Source organism: Eptatretus burgeri, chromosome 13 (genome assembly GCF_056783735.1).
Source record: "Eptatretus burgeri isolate ZD-2024b chromosome 13, Ebu_testis_v1, whole genome shotgun sequence".
NCBI lineage: Eukaryota > Metazoa > Chordata > Myxini > Myxiniformes > Myxinidae > Eptatretus > Eptatretus burgeri.
In genome coordinates, this window is record NC_140973.1 from 384218 (window position 1) to 401903 (window position 17686).

Genomic DNA, 17686 nt, shown 5'->3' on the forward strand with positions numbered 1-17686 from the left:
GATACCCAAGGAACCACTGGTAGGCATGGATGACCCACAAAATATGTAATGTAGAAGACTGTAATACCTAATGTGTGTGTGTGTATGTATATATATATATATATATATATATATATATATATATATATATATATATATATATATATATTTGTTTTTTAATGCCGTGAGCAAACTTTGATACATCACGGATGATGAAGGTTGTGGTCAAGTTTCATCAGAATTGTGTGCGTCGTTTGAGAAGAAAGCAAACACCTATTTTGGGGGGAACCCCCGTAAGACCCTCCGCAGGACCCGATTTGAAATGATTTTTTTAATTTTTTTTTTCGAAATGCCATGAACAAACTTTACTACATACATGGTGATCAACATTGTGGTAAAGTTTCATCGAAATCGTATATGCAGTTTCAGAGAAGAAGTTGCAAGTACTTGTGGATGGATGGACATATGACATGCCACCCATAAGCTCCCCAGAACTACATTCCAGATTAGCTAACAATGCCTCCGCCACCCACCATACCCTCCCTGAGACCCCAATTTATTTTATTTTTTTTGTTTATGGTGTGAACAAACTTTGGTACATCACAGGTGATGAAAGTTGCAGTCAAGTTTCATCGGAATTATGTGTGTAGTTTCTGAGAAGAAAGCAAATACCTATTTGGGGGGGCAACCCCTGTAGTTCCCTGTCAGGGCCGATTTTATTTTATTATTTCATTTTTAATGCCATGAACAAACTGTCAGTTAAAAGCTAGGTGATGTAAGATTTGTGAGTAAGCATCAGTAAATGCCTGTAAATGAACAATGAAGATTGATGGTTACATGTTCCAAGTTTTGTTTCGCATGGATCGATAAATTATAACATAAACTGCTAATTTTGACTGTAGATGGCAGTATTGTATTGTGAACTGCCTGGTAATATTTGTGTAGATGCTGGAACGTTGTCAGACGAAACGTCCAAATATGGACTGGAATCGCATTTGCTGGAAGGCACGGGATTGTTCTGTGATACTACATAAACCCGCAAGAGGAACGTGTGGAGAGACGGGTAATGTGACAAGAAGTGCGTTTTGATTGTCCCGTGCTCGATTTAACTCTAATGAGTGAAAAAGGTGTTAATGTCCTGAGTGGTTCTTAACACGTGGAGCCGATTATAATCAGGTTGATTAAAATTCATTAAGATTGTGTATCAGCAAATAATTTGTTTGAGGTCTTTAATCATCTTGAATGGGCCAGCGTACGAGAGAGGACTCCGCGATGGGAATCGAAGGTTCGACAGCCCCGAAGGACGAGGTGAACACGCGCGAATTGTACCTGCAGGACTGGGACACTGGGCGGCGGAAACAACCCAACGCGGAAATCGGAGTTGGCCATTATATGTTATGGTGAACTTCCTCATTTGACTTTCTATCTGTTTATTTGAAATACAAGTTTGAAAAACATTTCACTGTTGATGTGATCACTGCCACACCACTCAAGAAATCAGACACCAATTGACAAATATCCAATTTGAGTGGGAGCTGACCTGTATGTTCGTTCATGACCCTGTGCACATATCCCCCCCCCCAACCCCCTGACATTTTGGTGACTGTGACAGGATCTGTCACTGGTAAAAGGCTTTATGGTGTCACAGAAATAGCAGACAAGGAAGACTACGCATAAGCCATGGTACTGCGGTTGTGATCTGAATCAAATCAGCCGGTCATCCATCTGCCATGGAGTTTGACAAGTGGATTGAGCGAGGCAAGCGGCTTGGACTGAAGGGGGAGACACTAATGGCATTTATTAAAGAACTGCAAGCAGCTGCAAAGGAAGAGAAGGCTAGTGAGGGACGCAAAGGGGAAGCGGAGCGTGAGGAATGCAAAGGGGAAGCGGAGCGCGAGGAACGCAAAGGGGAAGCGGAGCGCGAGGAACGCAAAGGGGAAGCGGAGCGTGAGGCACGCAAAGGGGAAGCGGAGCGTGAGGCACGCAAAGGGGAAGCGGAGCGTGAGGCACGCAAAGGGGAAGCGGAGCGTGAGGCACGCAAAGAGGAAGCGGAGCGTGAGGCACGCAAAGAGGAAGTGGAGCGTGAGGCATGCAAAGAGGAGGAGGAGTGTGAGGCACGCAAAGAGGAAGCGGAGCGTGAGGCACGCAAAGAGGAAGCGAAGCGTGAGGAACGCAAAGAGGAAGTGGAAGCGGAGTGTGAGTCACGCAAAGAGGAAGTGGAGTGTGGTGAACGCGCCTGGGAAGTCGAACGTATGAAGGAGGAAATGTGAATGAAGTTTGAATTGGCACCAATGTAGTTGAAGGTTGAAACAGCTACACGTGCTCGTACCGCACCTGACACTGGTGATGTACGAATAATGGCAAACAAGCCGAAGCTCCCCACATTTGATGAGAAACGGAATGAGCCGGACAGCTACCTTGAGAGATTTGAGTCCTTCGCTGCACGTTAACATTGGAACAGAGAGGACTGGGCAGTTAGTCTCAGCCCCCTGCTGACAGGTAAAGCACTCCAGATGTATACAAGTATACCCTCGGAAAATGCTCACGACTGTGATTGCTTGAATGTGGCCTTGTTGAAGAGTTATGAACTTACAGAGGAGGCATATTGCCGGAGGTTCAGAGAAATTAAACCTGACAAAGGTGAAACTGCGTTTCAGTTCATGACATGTTTGAGACGGTGCTTTACACAACTGACTTTGATGGCAAAGTGAGAACGTAACTTTGAAGCATGAACTGACTTGTTGGTTCGTGAACAGTTCCTTAGCGTGTGTTTTACGGAGATGGCTCTATTCATACTTGAGAGAGTGCCTCAGAATACTGAAGCAATGACAACCTTGCCTGAGCAGTACATTGAAGCACATGGTGGGTGGATTATTGAGCAGTCAGTCAAGAAGAAGGATGTCAATGAAACCAAGGTCGGACGGTTTGCTGCACAAGACCGACCCATTTCATCCTACAAAGCCCCAATTCAGTAGAAGCGAGAGGGAATGCTTCTATTGAAACAAGAAAGGCCACATGATGGCCGAATGTCAGTTGAGGAAGGCAGCTCAGATGAGGTTGCCCTCCAAAATATGTATTTGCTTTCTTCTCCAAAACTACACACAATTCCGATAAAACTTGACCACAACCTTCATCACCCGTGATGTACCAAAGTTTGTTCATGACATTTAAAAAAACAAAAATTGCGGCCATAACATTGGTACATTTTGCTGATTCCGTTCCATGTTGACTCCCTCCTCAGTATCATTATTCTACCAGGTGAGTGTCCAGGGGTATTGCCCCTATTTTTTTTTGTCACCTAATCAAGTCATCCACAGCGGTTTGAAATATCATGCTACGTATCATTTTTGGTCCCATCTCTCAACGGTGTAGAAGCACATGAAAAAATTATTGTGCCTGCAAGTACAGTGCAATACAAGATGGGACCAATTTGCAAATGTACATTATTGTCCTCATAATGTACATTTGCATGTAGTGAGTGAGTGATGCACAACAGGTTAATTAACACCGATTGAACACAACTATTGTGGTGGTAGATTTCTCTTCTCTTAAAATATTAGCTCTCTGGTTTTTCAATTTGGTTGTGGACCAATTAAGCTTAATGATGGATTTGACTTGGCAAATAAAGGCTTTTAGTCCATATAATAAATATATTGGTGAAACGTCGATGATAGACAATGATTGATTTAAAAGCTCATTAGAAACACGAGCAGATACCCGTCTACGACAGGTATGGGGGACAGGACGGATTACAATACACGGTTACGGTAGTTTCTTTGGATGTTTTGCGCCGCATTCAACAGCTCAGTTCATACTGGTGGTGTGTCTGGGTGCCCATGGTAGCATTTGAGACTGGTCACTTCAGATTGTTGGCCTTGACACATAGTACCAGATGAGTAACACAAACGATTTTACATATTCATCGTATCTATATTACCTCCATCAACAGATTAACAACATGGCAGGATAAAAGTTGCAAATGCTGACTTAAACAAACGTCCTGAACTCATGGACTTGGTAAAAGAGCAGGTTTTGGGTCGCTGATGACTTCGCGTGATTCGAAGGTTGTAATCACATTAATAATCGTTGGGCAATTATTTTCTTACACTTGAAACTCAAAATATGCTAAAATGGATTTTTAAGTCAAAACTTTTGTCAGTGATCGAAAAACAGACCGGAATTTACCGAATATGCTATGACGTCACGTTCTCCGAAAACTTCGTGAACATTCGGAAACGGCATGTGAACAATGGCGAGATGCGAATCAGAGTGATTTCAGCGGCGATGAAATTGAGCGTTTTCATTCCGATATTGCCGAGGATGAGTCGGAGGATGATGGGAATTTATACGATGGAGTTTCTGTCCCTGAGCCATATAAATTTGAAGCCACTTGCAAGTGCCAGAAAAAGGCCTATTTTGTGTACAAATGGCAGGACTGACTGCCCGGCAGTTCACACTGACAGACTCCACCAGACAGATTGGTTTGTAGATTTTCATTTTCTTGTTCGATGCATAAAATAATGTAAAGTTTGATTCGTCTGTGACTTGATATAATAATTTTTAACCCTCTAGTCACTCAAGAGTCAGAAATAGAATGAATCAATAATGAATCCAAATATATAATACACCGTAGCCTTGGCGTTGAAGTCTTTCTGACAGCTGAGCTTGACCCCAGCGAAAGTGAACAGTTAGAACAAACCCCAACTTTCAAGAGACTGTTGTGGCATATAAATACCAAAGCATGTTTAGCCTCATTGGGAAATATTTTCCCAAATTTAGAAAAAAGTGGAAAATTGATCAATTTTTTTTACAATTGAAATGAAATAGCCCAATTTGCTGATGTGTTAAAAACAGTAATTTAATCAACAATAAGTTGATTTGTTGAGAAATTTTTTCATGCTTATGTTTTTCAGAAAGTTTATTTATGTGTTTTTCCATGTACTCTTTAAGAATACATTTCAAGGTTTTTCTCACTTAAACTCAACAACTGATTCTGTCACAGAGCCGTATCTGGAGAACTTGTCAACCAACAACTCATATTCACAGAGTGGTGATCAGATGTGTTTATGCCTTCGTAATCCTCGGCTGTGAAATGGTCACCACAAATGACAAGTCTATCCAAAGGGTCCTCTTTACCCGTTTTCTTTGGGGGAAAATTCGCCCGTTTTGTTTGTACAAATCTTATCTACTGCTGGCGAATGTTTGATTCCTTCGGGAATCGGTGGGAGTGATTACCCGTTTTCCAGCCTTTTTCACAAAACATGATGACACACGTATGAGGCATGATGTACAAATATCCACATAACTTTGTTCTACAATAATTCAAAATAAAAAAATGATAATATAAACAGTTGCAAGCTCAAAAAAGCAAAAGAATGGCCCGCTGAACTGGACACTTCTTCAATGAGCGAGTGAGTGTCCGCTTTGTTTTGGAGAACGTGACGTCACCATCCATTTTTGGCATGCGGCTGTTTTTTTCAACAGCCTTAAGAAATAACAACTTCGGAGTTAAATTTCGTTAATTTTCCCAATAGTTAGGCAACCACAATAGTTTGCATCAAACTATTTAATGTACATATAATCATATTGATAAATTTTCAGAACATGTTTGGTGACCCGCAACCTGCTCTTTAAGTAAAGCATGTCGTCTGGGACCCGGCCGTCGGTTTGCCGCCGATTGTGCAGTCATCGATTCCCTCTGAAAATTCTATCTATATTCGATTTTTTAAAATGCACTATCACCTGCGTAAATACATGGAACACATAATGTGAAGATTTCGGAAGTATGAACAGAATATGTTTGGAGAAAAGTGTGATAGAAGTTCCAGGCTTACGCCCATTATATTATGATGATAATTACATTCATTTTACGAGTATGTATCTGTATTCGATATTAATTATACCCATGTATGAGTATTAATTAACTTGATTGAAGCTTGTGTGATTAAAATATGAGCCCCATGAACATGTGTGCAAGGTCCATGGGGACATAATTGATATAGCTTTATATTCTTGTTGCAACTTAAACTAAGAGCTAACATAATACTTATGTTGGGTGAAAGTGGGATTTTAGTTGACTAAAAGAAAATGTGCTTTAAAATCAACTTGCCAGGCAGGTTAGGATGTGTGGCTGATGAGCTCGCAGCTGCAAAGCTCAGGCGAGTTGGGGTTTGCATGCCAAATTTATATTCCTATCTTAAGTGCATAGCCTGGTATCCTGAATCCTTTCCCTTACAATGTTTTTGTCAGTTACCCCTCCCTTTCCCTATATAGTTCCATGTATGGTCATAAAATGCTGCACACAGCTGTGTATTATTCAGAGCGCCCCACTTTTTTTACCTTGACGCTGGAATGTTTTTGGCTTGGGAAACATTGTAACAGGCCATTAAGATGTCAGTGAGCTTTAATAACATATACTGTTCTTTGTCCAACCCATGCCCCCTCCTTCCCTCTTTCTATGCAAATAACTTTGCTATGAAGAAGCTCGGCTTGTGAAACAACTCGGAGAAGGAAGTTCACAGCAGCTGATGTTGGTGTTTCTCTTTGTATTTGTTTCTTTCCATGAAAACGTAAAAATAAATGGTTCAACTCTCACTGGGACTGGAGTGCCGTTCAATTCCACTGGAGGTTTGATTCCACCACACTATCACTTTGCCATTGCTGACAGGTTGGTGGTCTCTCTGTCTTCTTCTTCCTCATTTTTGGTCTTGCACCCTCTGCCATCTCTGTGCTCTCCCCACCTCAGTATCTGCAGGATGCAAACAGTTTACCAGCAACCACCTCCTAGTGAAACTGCCTATATCCAGAACCACTGATCACCTCCACTCATTTATTCCTCCTTTTCCCCACCTGTAGAACCACCTTCCACACTATTCAATGTCATTCTTCCCTCCAGGTCTTCAAGACAGCTGTTCACCGCCATCTCAAGTTATCAACTATCCAAAACCATGATCTTTTCTCCACCCATTAAACCACCCTCCATCCCTCCTAAAATTTTACTTACATATCCTTCTTGTTCACCCCTTACTTTCTCCCTTCTCCTCATCGTTGCATGTGTCACTTGTTTGACCGTCTCCATCTACTTTCTCCCTCTGCCGTGCTGTTGGTGTTTCCCCCTTTCTCCTGCTGTTCCATTTGCTATGTTGTTTCCTGATCTGTTCTGTGCCCAACTCTTCCTCAAGCTTAGACCATGTATTAAAAAAAAAAAAAAACTGTAAAACCAACAGGGCAATAGTACTGTACATACATGCATAAATATACATTGATGCCAATATTGTTAATGTATTGAATACGTGTATCATGAAATACTTTCATCTTTACATAGAGGGTGCATGGAACAAAGTTGTCATTGATTGATTAATTAGCATTACATAACGGCACTGGAAACACCCTTCATTCCTCCTGTAACTCTCTGTAATGCTTGGACATACTGTTGTGGGCCGGGAGTCGGTGGTGAGGACGACCACGAGATGGAGCAGTCGGGCCGTCTCCCACCGAACACCGGAATTGAAAGGTCGTCACCCCGGATAACTCCGGAGTCGACGGGTCGCTTAAAGGACCGTGGTCACCAATATTTTGATGGCGTGAGGTAGGGTCCACTTGTCTCATTCCAATTTACCTAAGTACCCACACCGTCTAACTACCGGGGAAGCCACACCCTCGGCCGACTTTGTCTGAACTGAGTCGCTGTTACCGACTCGGATCCGGCGTAACCGAGCGGGAGTTACCAAAGCCGCGCCGGTCCAAACAACGACTTACGGCACAGACGGCCTCACTATTTCGCAAGCCCGCACCATGCTGGGTCAATGGTAGAAACGACAGGCAACGAACTGGAACATTTAACAGGGGGTTATTTACAATAATCGGGAAGGGAGACACAGAGCAGAGTTATCACGAATATGCAGGCAATGTACAATGAGCAATCAACACATACAATTTGTACTTATCAGACTGGCCACAGACAGACACACACCCAAAAAGAAATAGGGCCTGCCGGCCTTTATTCGGACCTCCAGCCCGGGAGGATAGGCGAACTGGAGGGTGAGAGTTCTGCTGGTACCTGGCCGCGTTGGCACGGCTTGCCGACCTGCCCTTGTGGAGCTCGGGATTCTTGTGGAAGGGCTTGGGAAGATCGGACACCCCAACCACCACGGTGGGACTCAAACCCACATGGACAACCTCGCACCAAGGAACCAAGACGAAGCGGCAGACGCCAGCCAGCACCAAGATGGAAGATGGTCAGCAGACCAGACAAGACGACCCAGACGGATCGCACCGACAATTATTCAACCCCTCCTGCAAGGTGGGAGGGATCCGTCCTGAGATAACTCTGCCTCCCATTGGACAGGTGGCGTGTCGGTGCCCCCCCCCCCCTCGAAGAGGCTCTGTAGCTGTTTCTGGCCTTCTGGCTTCCCATTAGCTGGAGGCCTCGGCTTTGCCCGCTCTTCGTTCATTGGCTGGAGGAAACACTCCCTGCCTTTCTTTGGAGCGGAGCCTCAATCTGAGGCGATGGAGGCTCCGCCCACGCCTTCAGCCAAAAACACGTGGATAATGGAGTCAGTGCGCGAAGGTTTGGTTTGGTGGCGGAACGAAGCAGGATGTTGGGGAATATAAAAAAACTAACTACAAAATAACTCGCAGCGCCAACATGAAATTCCCGTTAGACACAGGGGATGGATTCTAACTATACACACATACCTAACGAAATAACTAAACTTTGGGACTGCTGACTGTCTGTGTGCCCCAAACCCCTTACCTCTTCACGTGTTGCGTAATTTTTGAATAGCCCCTTTTCCACAGCTATTTTGTCCATTTTCTTCTTTTGAATGAGATTAGAATTATCTCTAATCTTTGTGGGGGTCATGTTGGCTTTTAATCGTTTCAATTTACTCATCCAAAATTGGGAATACAGGCCCGTGTCGTATGAATTCTCTTCAAAATTGGTGCTGCAAATGATGCTTGAAACAGTTGGGCCATCTGACTTTCCTCTGGTCATTTTTCCTTTGGCTGTCAAAATCTTCCTTACAGTTGGATCTTTTGGGAAAACATGCATACTCACACCATCTTTAGTTGTACAGTATTGCAACAACCAGCAACTATGCATCAAGATGGCATTCTCAGTACTTTTGCAGAGTTCAGAGCACATGTACGCCGCACTTAAAAATAAGTCCCACAGCAAAAGTATCCTCGAGATGATGTGGAGGGTCACATAATATATGACGTAATTGTCCTTTCTTTGGGAGGCAGGGAAAATCGAGTGTACATGGACACCAAAAAACATTAACATCTTCGTTTCAAGATATTTATTCAAGGAAAAAAACAACAATTAAGTGTTGAGTGAAGCCTTATTTATACATTCAACGAAACATGAATTTCTGATTCTGTGGACCTTTTATGGATACCATTGGATCTTTTGCATACCAGAGTGAAGGTGAAAAGTAAACCTTAATGGGAGATACCATGGCGATGTCATTGGATATTTAGCATACTGGAGTGTAGGTGAAAACTTAATGATAAACCTTAATGGGAGATACCATTGGATTTTTAGCATACCAGAGTAAATGTGAAAACTTAACAATTCGAAACCTCAAGGGGAGGCAAACCAAAAGCGTCTGATATGACAATTCTTCTTGCTTCTGACAAATTACAGGTCACAGACATAAGTCTAAGTTGGACAACCAATTCACAGCACTGTCCATTGTTAGGTGGATTGCCCGAAATCCTTCATCAGAATTCTGTAGGTGACACTCATTCACAATGTGACGAATAGTTTGATCTTGGTGACAAGTCACATTTTGGGCTGTCTTTGAAATTCCACTTGTGGAGGTGGTGTGATGTCCTCACTTGGAGAGTACGGTTCCTGTTGAGCACAGACCACTGTTTCCTGGGGAGGTTGAAACCTGGAGGCTCTTCTGTCGGATCACTCACCAAGTATTGGTTAGTAATGTTGTTGTCTCTCCAGAGATTGCGCCACTTGTCCTTTTTGTTAGAGCCCGCATCACTCCAAACATTTTCAGAGCCCCTGAGAGGTTTGCATGACTTGAGTTGCATATTTACGAGTCTGCAGGTCTTCATGGACTGCAAGCTCTGGGTTGACTTTAATGCGGTCAAACTCTCAGCATTATTGCCTTCCGGCGCACATCAGGGGCTGGAATTGAGAAGGACTGGGGAGCCACTGCATGGGTGTTGATTTTTGTGTGGCTGCTGTCTGCCAAAACAGGTGAACGGTATTCCTCTGCGGAGTACACAAGAGCAAGGCTAGCAGTGCGGAGTGTGTGAACTTAATCCTCAGCTGGTGCCCGCTAGTTTCCGGATGATGTTATCCTGTTTTTGATCTTTTCTGTGACCATTTCTGTGAAAAATGTTTTGTTTTACTTTTTTGTGGTTATAAAACATTTTGCACCTTTCTATATAGTACAGACCATCCCTGTCTCTCTTTATTCCTATTGGTTTCTTATGTGTCGTAATAGGTCCCCTCTACCTGAGATGAGGTCCTGAAGTATTTCATGGATTGCAGATGGCTATCAACATGAAAGCAGATGCAACACTTCCAGTATCTTTGTGACGTTTTTGATAAGCTTTGTATAGCATTATTTAAATTACTCTTTTTTTTGATAACATGCTTTAACACAAAGATGTATCTACATTATACAATCGTGGCCAAAATATTGGTACCCTTTCACTTTTTTCAAATAACTCACAATTTTTTCTAAAAATAAGTTGAAATTGACAAAAGTATTTGGTCTCTACAATTCTTTATTTCACTGTTAATATTACAGAATGTTTGTTTTTGATTCAGAACTTAATATATCCTTTAAAATCAGAAAATTAAAAGAAATGGCATTGACAAAATTGACACCCTCACCTTAATATTTGTTATCACAGCCTTTGGACAAAATAACTAGTCAAGCACTTCCTATATCCATGAATGAGCTTCCCACACCTCTCTACTGGAAGTTTGTCCCACTCTTCTTGTACAAACTGCTCCAGTTCTCCCAGATTTGAAGGGTGCCTTCTCCCAACTGCTGTTTTCAGATCTCCCCACAGGTGTTCAATGAGATTTAGATCTGAACTCATTGCTGACCACTTCAGAACAGTCCAGCATTTTGTCTTGAACCATTCCTGGGTGCTTTTTGAAGTGTGTTTGGGGTCATTGTCCTGCTGCAAGACCCGTGACCTTCGACAGGGACCCAGCTTTATGACACTGGGTTGAACATTGCGCTCCAAAATTCCTTGGTAATCTCCTGATTTAATGATGCCATGCACACATTCAAGGTACTTGGTGCCAGAGGCAGCACAGCAACCCAAAAACATCACTGAACCTCCTCCATGTTTGACTGTAGGAAGGTGTTCTTTTCTTTGAAGGCTTCATTTTGTTTTCTGTAAACAGAGATGATGTGCTTCACCAAAAAGCTCTAGTTTGTTCTCATCTGTCCACAGGACATTCTTCCAGAAGGATTTTGGCTTGTTCAGGTGTATTTTGGCAAACTCCAGTCAGGCTTTCTTATGTCTCTCTCAGCAGTGGGGTCGTCCTGGATCTCCTACCATAGAATCCCCTTTTACTTGAGTTGGCGAAGGATGGTGCGAGTTGAAACTGTCGTATCTTGTGTCTGAAGGTCAGCTTGAGTCTGTTTGGCAGTTGATTGAGGTTCTTTCTCCACCATTCGAACAATCCTTCCCTGCAATCTTTGATCAAGTTTTCTCTTGTTGGCTACAGTGCCATGGGCTTCAAACTTCCTGATAACGTTGCGTACGGAGGACACAGGAACATAAAGGTCTCTGGAGATGGACTTGCAGCCTTGAGATTGTCCATGTTTGACTACAATCTTGTGTCTGACCTCCTAAGACAATTCTCTGGTTTTCTTTCTTTGCTTTCATTTTTAAAGTAAAGGACAATCACCTGCTTGAAATCTAATTATTTCTAACAATTTCTAAAAGGTGCCAATAATATTGTCCAGGCCATTTTATGATTTCTGTGTGGAATAAGCTAAGATTTAATCTTTTTTTTCAGCTTTTTTTGTTTTGTTCCACTGCACACTAAAGAAATACATATGTCGACATCAAAAGATTTATTGTTTTTTTAATTTCAACAATTTGGTGGAAGAAATGGTGCATTATTTGAAAAAGATGCAAGGGTGCCAATATTTTAGGCCACAACTGTACTTTTGTTTGTAACCTTTGTTTTTGTGAACTTGATTTCTGTTCCTGACCTTCCTTTATCTCAAGGTTCTTGGAAGTTCCTTAGCGACACTCCGTCGTTCTCACCACCCTGTCCTGATGCGCGCACCTTTGCCTCGGTATTTGGGCGGAGTACCACATTTACAGAGAACCAGCCAGGTCGTACCTTCCGGTCCATCTTCAACCACTCACTTTCTGCCATACGGTGGCTACACACTCCCAATACTTACCTGAGTGTTTCCAATAGAGGTGTATTTTATTTTTCAAATGCCACTTAAAATATATGGTCAAAGGAACTTTTATGTTTTAAACTGAGAGTAAAATTTTTGAATGAAAACAAATCTGATGTCAAACTTTTGATATGACGTCAACTGATTCTTGTGTTTTTTAAAATAATTAAGTAAAGCATATGTATTTTTCTGCCATGGATATGTGTCTGAATGAAATTGTCCATTGTAAGGCAAGGCGAAACTTTACACTAATGACCGCCTATCCATGAGGAACAAAAGGTTCACACGTATGATGTCATGTCATATGGTTTGGCAGCCCTATTGGATTTACCCTAAAACCTATTAAAAAAAATCTTCTCCAGAACAGCTGGACAAATCGAGGGGAAACTTCACACAAATGTTCCCCAAGCCATGGGTGTATAAGTTTGTTCAGGAATAATTGATAGGTCACATGGTTTGGCAGCCATATTGGATTGAAGAAAAATATTTATGTTTTCTCTGGAACCGCTTAACTGACATGAAACTTCACAATTATGATCTAGTAGTGATGGGGAATACATGTTTTAAATTTCAACTTGATCGGACACGTGGTCTGGCAGCCAGAATTTTTTTTTTTTTTTTGATCTGGGTTCTTTTTATTTTTATTTCTTTAATGAGGCTCACTTGGTTGTGCCTTGGTGGGTTTGAGGGTAGAGGAGTAACAGCTGAAATGTGAATCCTATGCAGGTTCCTCCTGATGACAATGTTTGCTTTTTGCTTATTAGGGTTGGTTGGTTCCTTCTGATTACACCAATGCAGGATTGTACCTATTTGGTCGTCCATTTGATTTGAATTTAATTTATTTTAATCATATTCAAAAGTAAATTGAATAATAATTTTTTTAAAACGTCATGGGTCAGGGTCAGGTGTCCGATCAAAGTGCGACGTCTTGGTACCCGGTCATCACTGCCAGCAGTTATAAAGTGGCAGTTCTAATTATCTCATTTATTACATAACACCAGTATACAAACACCATACAAAACACACCACACAAAACAATTCCTGGTGAGGGTCTGCAATCTCTGATTGCTCTTTTTCTTGTTAAGTCTTGTGTTTTTCACTTGTTTTCTGGGGCTGCCTGAAACCAACCTGTTCTATGACTTAAGAGACCATCGAAGCATTGTGTGCAAAGAGGAGCAGTAGTAAATTTATAGATAAAAGATTTGGAGAAAAAAAACATAGGGAATAGAGGAGTAAAGGGAAGGTAGATGAGTTTGGGAGGTCATAGTAAATTTGTAGCAAGAGGAGCATTTGTAAATCGTAGGAGGCAATCCCTTAATCAAAGGTCATAGCAAAGAGGAGCAGGAGTAAATTTATAGATAAAGGGTTTGGAGAAAAATAGAGAATGGAGGAGAAAAGAGAGGGTTGATGAGAGTCGGGGAGGTCAGGGGATAAAAAAAAAAGTTGGAAGCAAGGGGGGGGGAGAAAAACGAATGAATGGGAGTTGTGGGGTGGGGGGGGTGATATAGATTGTTCCTCAAAATGGTCTGCTGGCTTTAGTATTGACAATTCTTCATGTACTTGTATTTTTATTTTAACTTCACTGTACTCGATTCAGGATCCAATGGAAAACATTTCCACCTGCTCCTGCCTGGATTTTTTCAGCTGATTACACAGCTCCACAAGTGTGGCCGTGATTTTGCTGTGATTTTTCGCTCGTTTGGGTCCGACCTGCATTCCACACTCGCTGCTGTGAACCATTCAGCCCTTGGCCATCACCCTGACTTTCCACACTTCCCATTCACTCAAGTAATTCTATAAACTTGACCATTTGGCACTCATAATGTATTTTTTTGTGTTCATGAACTTGTGCTAAACACACAATACCAACTACAAAGTTATTCTCCTTCCAGTATGTAAGGATGTTTGTACTTAATGTTGTGTAAACCGATTTGGTTTTCTCATGAGGTGGTGTGATCAAAATTTGAATCCCTTTTACATCCCTCCTCTCTCTGACGTCCTGTGTAGGTATGTCTGTCTCCAGGTAAGATAACCAACTCAAAAGATGGTGTAGCACTGGAGATAGAATCTCACTCCGTGTCAGCAACGGATGGGCCTCGAGCAGCCTACAACCTTTTGTCTAACCTGACAGGTATCTGTGGTCTACAGGACAGCTACACCTGGTAACTCTCAGCACTCCCCTTTTTAATGACTGTCACCTGCTAAGATGTTTTCTGGTGGCTATTAATGGCACACCCTTCAACCTGCTTCATGTCTTCCTGTTTTTCAATAATCATCTCAACAAATTTTTTATAACTTTTTGTTAATATTTAAATAGATTGGTTATAATCTGTGACTTCAGATCATTCTTCGACCCCTCCTCCCTCCCACATTGAGGTTGATATTCTAAGCATAGTCTGTACTGAGCTCTTTAAACCTCATATTCGATGTTCTGGTTGAGGAAACGATGAATGTGAAATTATATATTTTTAAATTGTCATGAAATTGCCTCGAGTGAAGCAGGTGTGTCATATTTCCACTGTTGACTGGTTTTTACTTATTTTGCATTTAATTTGTTTTATTGTTAAAAATCTGGAAATGTAAAAAGTTCAGGGAATTAAGGTCAGTTCACAGGGCATTTGCTTACTGTTTTCCTTTCCCATAGTGGACCATGCAGGGGGGAGTGGGGGGGGGGTAGTTAGTCAGACCAGCATGATTGAGCAATGCATGTGGGTTGGGGGTTATTTACAGTGTTACTTTACCCCTTCAAAATTTTTGGTCTGCTTACCTTTTTGCTGTACTATCATCTTATGTCCTGAAGTTAAACTGCTTGCTTGCCTTGCTGTTGATGGATTGCTGAGCAATGCATTGAGTAATACTGTATATGAACAGCCCCAACCAAAGTCAAGATTAGTTTCAGATAGCAAATAAGGAAATTAAGAAAGTGGTGGCAAAGGCACAAGCTTGCAGAAGGATGTATGATGATTTAGACACAGAGGAGGGACAGAATAATATCTTCAGAATTGCAAAAGCCAGAGACAGTGCATCCAAAGATATCTCCCAGAGAAGACTGATCAAAATGAGAACACAGTGATTAGAGATAATGTGGAGATAAAGAAAAGATGAATAACATACTTTGAGAAACTGCTAAATGAGGAGAACCCAGTAATTCAGAGAGTAGAACCTGCTGCAAACCAAGGGATAACAAGAACCATCTAGAAGGATGAGGGAGGAAGAGCATTAGCGAAAATGAAAAATGGTAAGGCAGCTAGGCCAGATGTGATACCTGTTGAAGTATTGGAAGTTGTTTGGTCAAAAAGGGTGTCCCCACTAGTGCACAAATGCACAATTGTAATGTTATATTTAGCTAAGTTGCCCCATTATTGGGGCAACTTAGCATAACAATTGTGCATTTTGTGAGGAAAGCACCAAATTCAGCCGCTGATGGCTGTGGCAGCCATTTTCCACTGCCATCAAAAATTTGAGATGGCCCAATATCCAAATCTGTTCATAACATGATAGGCTACTAGTATGCCAAATTTGGTGCTTTCCTCACAAAATGCACAATTGTTATGCTATATTTAGTTAAGTTGCCCCACTAATTGGGGAACCGACGAAGCCAATAATATTGACATCGATGGCAGCCGTTCAAATGGAACGTAACATCTCCTGCCAGGTACTGCCACACGCTGGGCCTTGACCCAAATATGGCTGAACTAAAGCTTTTTTTTTTTTCCACGAGCAGATGACGAATGGTTGCGGCATGCCTGCGGTATCCCCCCAACCCGGAGAGGCTAATCCCACTCTGTTTGTCAAACCAATTGTCGATAATTCCATTCTCCATGGACTTCGAATTAATCTGATTGTTCTTTTGACAAAATGACGGCAACAACACAGGATCAGTATTATCAGTGTATTCCTCCCGCATCCTTTGGCATTATGACTGTTTACTGGAACCACCTTTACCAATTATTTGCAGATTACCCATAGCAGGACTATTTGTCTGTTGATCCATCTACTGTAGGAGAACAAATAAACTGGAGGGAACAAATACACTGTAGGAGAACAAATACATTGTCGGAGAACAAATACATTGTAAGAGAACAAATACATTGTAAGAGAACAAATACATTGTAAGAGAACAAATACATTGTAAGAGAACAAACACATTGTAGCAGAAGAAATATACTGGAGGGGAACAAATACATTGTAGTGGAGCAAACGTTTTAAAACTCATTAATGTTATAAATGAGTGTTATAAATGCAAATAAAACAAGATAAAGAGCAATCAGAGATTGCAGACCCTCACCAGGACTTGTTTTGTGTACTGGTGTGTTAGCTAATTAATGAGACATAATTAAAACTGCCACTTTATAACTTCTGGCAGTGATGACCAGAAACCAAGATTTCCTGCATTGATTAGACACCTGGCCCTGACTCACGACGTTTTTTATTGTTATTCAATTGAATTCAGAATGGGATTAAAATAAATTCAATTCAGATCAAAAGGTAGATCAAATCGGAACAGTCCTGCATTAGAGTAATCAGAAGGAACCCAAACAAGCAAAAAGAAGAGATGAAGTGATCAGGAGGAACTTGGATAGGATTTGTATTTCAGCTGCGACTCCTCTACCCTCAAACCCATCCAGGCACAGCCAAGTGAGCCTTAATCAAATATAATAATAATTATAATAATAAAACCCACATCAAAAAATTCAATAATTCTGGCTGCCAGACCATATGTCCGATCAAGTTGAAATATAAAACAAGTATTCCCAATCACTACTAGATCACAATTTTGAAGTTTCACATCGATGGATTAAGCGGTTCCAGAGAAAACATTATTTAATATGTTCTTTTCTTAAATCAAATATGGTTGCCAACCATGTGACCGATTATTCCTCAACAACCTTGTACACGCATGCCTTGGACAATATTTACGTGAAGTTTCCCTTCGATCTGTCCAGCTGGTCTGGAGAAGATTTTTATGTTTTTGGGTAAATCCAATATGGCTGCCAAATCACATGACCAATGAAGTCGTCAAAAACATTTTGTCGACCATTTTATCCCTAGATCACCTACAAATATTTTTATTCCGATTGGATGTACCGTTCTACATATGCAATTATGACATCATAATGAAGCTCCCAATGATGTCATTTTAAAAAAAAATCACACTTATTCCCCATAGTCCAGGAGTCCAGAAGGTTTATTCAAGTGAAAAGTGCCGGAACATTTGACCTCATGGGCTGATGGGGTCATCCACCGACATCACAAAAATGCATTTCTGCCAGGTTTGAAATCTGGCTTTCCCCCGGAAA

General features: G+C 41.5%; 1 protein-coding gene across 14 annotated transcripts in view; it reads left to right on the forward strand.

Annotated features, from left to right (window-relative positions):
* LOC147013654 (uncharacterized) overlaps nt 1-17686 on the forward strand; it is a 69443-nt gene that overhangs the window by 33203 nt on the left and 18554 nt on the right. For 4 of the 14 annotated variants that reach the window (XM_085850744.1, XM_085850735.1, XM_085850736.1 and 1 more), the window contains 4 exons: nt 1231-1379; nt 12205-12361; nt 13984-14174; nt 14394-14548. In XM_085850744.1, coding sequence (XP_085706870.1) covers nt 1231-1379; nt 12205-12361; nt 13984-14174; nt 14394-14548 — 652 coding nt within the window. Of the gene's footprint in view, nt 1-924; nt 1058-1230; nt 1380-8206; nt 10532-12204; nt 12406-13983; nt 14175-14393; nt 14549-17686 lie in introns of those variants that run through there. The other 10 variants (XM_085850740.1, XM_085850741.1, XM_085850742.1 and 7 more) reach the window with 8 other exon arrangements.